At 40.3% G+C, this 6,000-nt stretch overlaps 1 protein-coding gene across 1 annotated transcript in view; it reads right to left on the bottom strand.

Annotated features, from left to right (window-relative positions):
* Positions 1-756: 756 nt before the first annotated feature.
* LOC131900711 (zinc finger protein OZF-like) overlaps positions 757-6,000 on the bottom strand; it is a 42,781-nt gene continuing 37,537 nt past the window's right edge. The window contains exons 2-4 of the mRNA XM_059252028.1: positions 5,356-5,482; positions 5,099-5,156; positions 757-2,081 (exon numbers count right to left, since the gene is read on the bottom strand). Coding sequence (XP_059108011.1) covers positions 884-2,081; positions 5,099-5,156; positions 5,356-5,389 — 1,290 coding nt within the window. The 5' untranslated portion in view covers positions 5,390-5,482 and the 3' untranslated portion in view covers positions 757-883. The remainder of the gene's footprint in view (positions 2,082-5,098; positions 5,157-5,355; positions 5,483-6,000) is intronic.

The raw sequence follows: 6,000 nt of genomic DNA, 5'->3' as shown, positions 1-6,000 counted from the left end.
GAATGTAAGATCATCAGACTGAAGTTTCCCCACACATAAAGGCTTCCTCTCCAGTCTTCTTTCAGAAGTATTACACCAACTGAAATTGACAAAGGTCTTTCCACAATGCTTACATGCTTAAGGCTTCTCTCTAGTATGACCTCTTTCATGAATATTACGATAACTGGAGCGGGTAAAGAATTTTCCACAATGCTTGCATGCATAAGGCTTCTCTCCACTGTAACTTCTTTTGTGAGTATTAAGTGAACTCAAAATGGTAAAGGTCTTGCCACAATGCTTACATGCATATGGCTTCTCCAGTGTGAGATCTTTCATGACTTTTACAGGTAGTGGAAGTGACAAAGGTTTTCCCACATTGTTTGCAGGCATAAGGCTTTTCTCCAGTGTGAGATCTTTCATGAATGTTACGATTATGAGAACTAGGAAGGGCTTTTCCACAATGCTTACACCTATAAGGCATCTCTCCAGTGTGAGCTCTTTCATGAGTGTTACGGTAAGTGGACCTGGTGAAGGTTTTCCCATAATGCTTGCATGCATAAAGCTTCTTTCTAGTGAGTTCTTTCATGAATGTTACGGCAAGTGGAACTAGTGAAAGTTTTCCCACATTGCTTACAGGCATAAGGCTTCTCTCCAGTGTGAGATCTTTCGTGAATGTTACAAGTATAAGAACTACGGAAGGCTTTTCCACAATGCTTACATGTATAAGGCTTCTCTCCAGTGTGAGTTCTTTCATGAGCGTTACGGTGAGTGGACCTGGTGAAGGTTTTCCCACAAAGCTTACATGCATAAAGCTTCTTTCTAGTGTGAGTTCTTTCATGAGTAGCACAGCGCTTTGAACTGGTGAAAGCCTTTCTACAATGCTTACATGTAAAATGAGGCTTCTTTAAATTGTGACTTCTTTCATGAGTCTTACGCCACCTGGAACTGGTAAAGGTTTTTCCACAAAGCTCACATGCATACGGTTTTTCTCCTGTGTGAATTCGCTCATGGCTGGTAAGATGATGAGAGAGAAGGAACATTTTCCCACATGTTTTACAAACAAAGGATTTCTCCCCAGTGTGAATTCTTTCATGACAGTTACGAGAACTAGATCCAAAGAAGGTTTTTCCACAATACTTAGTGCATAAGGCTTCTCTCCAGTGTGACCCTTTTCATGAACACTTCGCCAACTAGAACTGGTGAAGGCTTTTCCACAATGCTTACATATATAAGCCTTCCCAGCAGTGTGAACTCTTTCATGAGCATTACGAGAACTCAGAATGGCAAAGGGTTTATCACAATATTTACATGTGTAAGGTTTTTCTCCAGTGTGAATTCTTTCGTGAATTTTAAAATAAGTGAGACTGGTGAAGCTTTTTCCACAATGCTCACAGGTATAAAGCTTCTCTCCAGTGTGAATACTTTCATGGACGTTACGACCATAGGAGCGGGTAAAGCCTTTCCCACAATACTTACATGCATAAAGCTTCTCTCCTCTGTGACTTACTTTATGTTTCTCAAAACATGAAGCATATTTAAATGTTTTCCCACAGAGCTTACAAATGTAATTTTTGTCTCCAATATGACTTTTTTGGTGTTTGATGAGGTCACTGGAATCCATGAAAGCTTCTTTGCAATGCTTACACACAAATGGTTTGACTCCTGTATGGATCCCTTTATCTTTCTGGCCATATTTGTATCTCTTTAAGACTCGCACACGGAACTTATCTTTGGTTTGAGTTCTCTCTTGAGGCTTATCAGAAGTGAGACTCCTACAGGCTTCATTACATTGTTGGTTTTTATGGGATTTCTCTGTAGAAGTTTCAAGTACCTGAAGTGACTCAGAATGAATGATATATTTCCAGTGTTTCTCATGTTTGAAAGCCTTTGCCACAGCTTCCATATATTCAGGCTGTTTCACTCTAGTTTGGTCTCTTGGACACACATGTGAGGATGAATGACCAATGATGTTTCTTACATTTGCTTGGCTTTCACAAATTCTTATTGCAGAAGGCATGTCTTTATTTTCTGAAATTGGTTCCTGGATTTCATCACAATGACTATCACACTCATACCCACAGTCTTTCTCAACCACCTGAGTTCTGCAAAAAAAGAGAGAGAGAAGACCATTACTGTAAAGGAGGGAAATATTGAAGGACAGATCGTCTGATTCACTACAACTATACTATTCCACAGGCAAGAACAAAATGCCTCCAATGTTAAAGACAGTATATAGACCGCATGTGAAGACCCTCTCCTGTAAATAAGTATAGTGTTGGCTTTACTTCTATAAGAACTACAAAGGAAGCTGGGGGGAGGAGGCACACCTTTAATCCCAGCACTCCGGAGGCAGAGGCAGGTGGATCTCTGTGAGTTCGAGGCCAGCCTGGTCTACAAAGCCAGTTCCAGGACAAGCTCCAAAAGCTACAGAGAGAAACCTTGTCTTAAAAAATGAATTACAAAGGAACTAAAGGCTCAGAGGTTAAGAACAATACTTGCTCCTCCAGCTAACTGCAGTTTGTTTACCAGCTGACATGTGGAGGGCTGACAAATTCTTGATACTCTTGATCTGAAGGATCTGTTGTCATTTTCTGACCTCCACAAATCTTTTTTTGCACAGGTCATATACACAAGCACACATACATACACATAAAATAATCAATGGACATAAAAGGAGTGAACATTCAGGCAAAGGTCCCAGCATTGTGAAGCAATCATAATAATGACTTAGAGTTGTATAACACTATGGCATTTTGGCATTCTATATACTCTACCTGTGTTGGTTAGTTTATTATTAACTAGACCCAAGCCAGGGTCATCTAAGAATAGGGAACCTCAATTGAGAAAATGGCTTCATTAGATGGGCCTGTAATCAAGTCTATGGGAGCATTTGTTCATTCTTGATTAATGAGAGAGGGCTTACACCATTTTGTGTGGTGGGTCCCTAGGAAGGAAGGCTTGAGCTATGTAGGAAAGATACCTTAATAATCCGCGAGGAGCAAGCTAGTGAGCAGCATTTCTCCATGGTCTCCAATTCTGGCTTACAGATTCCTACCTACTTTAAATTCCTGTCCTGTTTGCCCTTGCTGGACTGTAATGTGGAAGTGTAAACCAAAATAAGCCCCATTAACCCCAAAGATGACATTAGTCATTGTGTTTATCACAAGAACAAAAAGCACTCTAAAATACAAGTTGAGTGCCAGGTTCATGGGGTATTTTTCTGACAGAGCTGAGCTTACCACTGCACAAAGGACTATGAGAATGTCTGGAACACTGGGCTGGAAAAAAATCAATGAATGTTGTTCAGAGGTTAATGAGCATTTGCAGGAGCTTAGAGGATAGGGATACTAAGAACAATGTAAAAGATGGAAGGCTGGCTTGTATAGATTCAGAGATGATAGAGGGCACATCAAATACTCTAATGGGGCAGTTTTTATAATGTTTTAAATTAAGAATTTGTGCTTCCCTATCACCTGCGCTTGAAGAATGACCTGGTATTAACAAGAAAACAGCATCATTTAAGAAAAATCTTTGGGGATTTCAGTCAGCACACAGACTTGGAGTCCACAGGGTGCCAAGCGCACATGAAGATGGCTGCAGCACACAGACATGTAGTCCAGATCTCAAGCTGGCTGAGATTATAATAGTTTATGAGAAATTTCCAGGCGGCACTGGTTTTTGCATCCTGAGACCTGCCAGACTGAAGGGGTTTTGGAAAGAAACTGAGGTCTAACACTAACAAAGGCCAGGAGAGGCCATTACTGAAGGTGCTGATTTGGACAAAGTGGAAACACCAGGATAGAAGAGCTTTGGGAGAAGCTGATGTATGGCACCATGTCATAGGGTTGGAGTCCCTGAAGAGTGGCCAGGAGGCCATTGGTGAAAGTTTAATGTGGGGAGCTTCTGGTGTATTAGAAAGGCCAGTACCATGGGAAGATTGCCAAGGACTGAGCAGCTGTGCAATGAAGTCAGTCTGAAACTATCAGATAAGTGCATTGCAGAACCAAAAGGGTGGATCATGCAAAACACTCAGGACATCAGGAGATTGTGAACCATTTCCAAATATGGGATATGGATCTGGGGGATGACTGACACTATAGGATTTTGGTTTTGCATTGATCTGACTAGAAGTAAGCCCCGGTTCTTCTTACTTTGAAAACAGAAGCACAAACTTACTAATAATTTTTCAGGAGCTCACAGTAGAGACCTTTGGAGATTTTAAAGAGATCCAGGTATTTTAAAGTGACTAGCCAGTTAAACTGTTAGAGTCTTTTTAACACTGGGAGACTTCAAATGTCATATTCTACTTTATATTGGGATATCAAGAGTATTTAGGGACAAACATTCCATGAAAGAATAGAGATTATTAGTCATGCATTTGTGTGTCACATGATCAGTTGTGCTGGTTCGCATTTCACAACTTGACACAAGAGAGAAAGCACTTCTGAGAAGAGGGCACTTCAACTGGAAAACAGCCCTATCAGACTGACTTTAGGCAAGTATGTGGGGACATTTTCTCAATGAATTATTGATAAGGAGTGGCCCCGCCCACTGTGAGTGGTGTTCCCCTAGAGATGTGGGCCAGGGCTGAATCAGGCAGGTAGCTGAGAAAAGGATGAAGAGCACACCAGTAAACAGCATTTCTCTATCACCTCTGCTTCAGTTCCTGCCTCTAGGTTCCTGCCAGGCTTAAGTTCCTGCTCTGGCTTCCCTTTATGATGGGACTGTGACAAGGAAGAGTAAATAAAAATGAGCTCCACCCCAGAGATGGTTTTGTTCACAGCAAAAGAAAGCAAACAAAACACAGCACTTATGTTCCAAGTCTCAAAAGAATATATAGAAAGATAGTAAATACTTTTGGATATGAAGGGAAGTTTTTGCTTCATAAACCACTGGAAAAGCTCTTTCAGAACTTGATGGGGCATCACATGTTGGTGATATTTATAGATTGCACAGATGAGATACTCAAATATTAAATGATACAATTCAATGCTCCATTATAGGAATCTGTGTGAAATCAATTTGCATTTAGATATATTTGGATCATTATGTAGGATGTCAGTTGTCCTACCACTCCCAATTGTTTGATGAAAATTGCTTTCTATTGAACATAAATTACCCCAGATTTCTGCAGAGATCTTTGTAGTCCTCTTCAACATTTTCTTCTAGTCCTTTCTCTAGAAATAAACCCAAAGAATTCATTATAACATATTCAAGATTTTTAAGAAATTATTACTATCTAGCTCTTATGAGATGGGCATGCACACTAAAGTCACCACATGTTCCATTCAGGAATTCAAATCACACCACTACACACAAAAGCAGGAAATAGTTGTTTTCTGAGTGAATATGCAACAGGAGCATGCTTGTTTTTACCTATGAAGGTCAGGTTTAAAAACGTCTCTTTCATCACATCTCTGTAGAGCTTCTTTTGACTGGAATCCAACAAAGCCCACTCGCCTGAGGTGAACTTCACAGCCACATCCTCAAAGGTCACTGGCTCCTAAAACAGTGCACATAATGGATTGGTTACTTTTAACACCCAGGCAGAAAGAAACTTAAATCATCTAAGGTGGATGTTTCTGAAGACACCTCGATGTGATTATGTAGACAAAGGTTAATCCAAGAATATTGTGGTATAATCCTTTGAGTTCTTATTAGAAGAAAGGAAGATGCACAGTCAGTTACTACTCTACTGCTGTGAAGAGATACCAGGATAAAGCAACTATTAGAAAAGAAAACATTAAATCGGGCTTGCCTATACTTTTAGAGGATTGGTCAATGAGAATCGTGGCAGGAAGCACACATGCATGAAGCTGGAACAGTAAATGAATGTTTTATTCCTGATCCAAAGGCACCAGGCAAAAAGATGTACATGGTGTCTGCCATGGCCTTTTAAAACCTCAAATACCACCCCCATTGAAACACCTACAATAAGACCACAACTCCTAATATTTTTCAAACAGTTAACTGTGGACCAAGCTTTCAAACATACGATCCTACAGGGGTCAGTCACATTCA

This window comes from Peromyscus eremicus, unplaced genomic scaffold, assembly GCF_949786415.1.
Source record: "Peromyscus eremicus unplaced genomic scaffold, PerEre_H2_v1 PerEre#2#chr22_unloc_1, whole genome shotgun sequence".
NCBI classification, from domain to species: domain Eukaryota; kingdom Metazoa; phylum Chordata; class Mammalia; order Rodentia; family Cricetidae; genus Peromyscus; species Peromyscus eremicus.
This window is presented reverse-complemented; position numbering and strand designations above follow the sequence as displayed.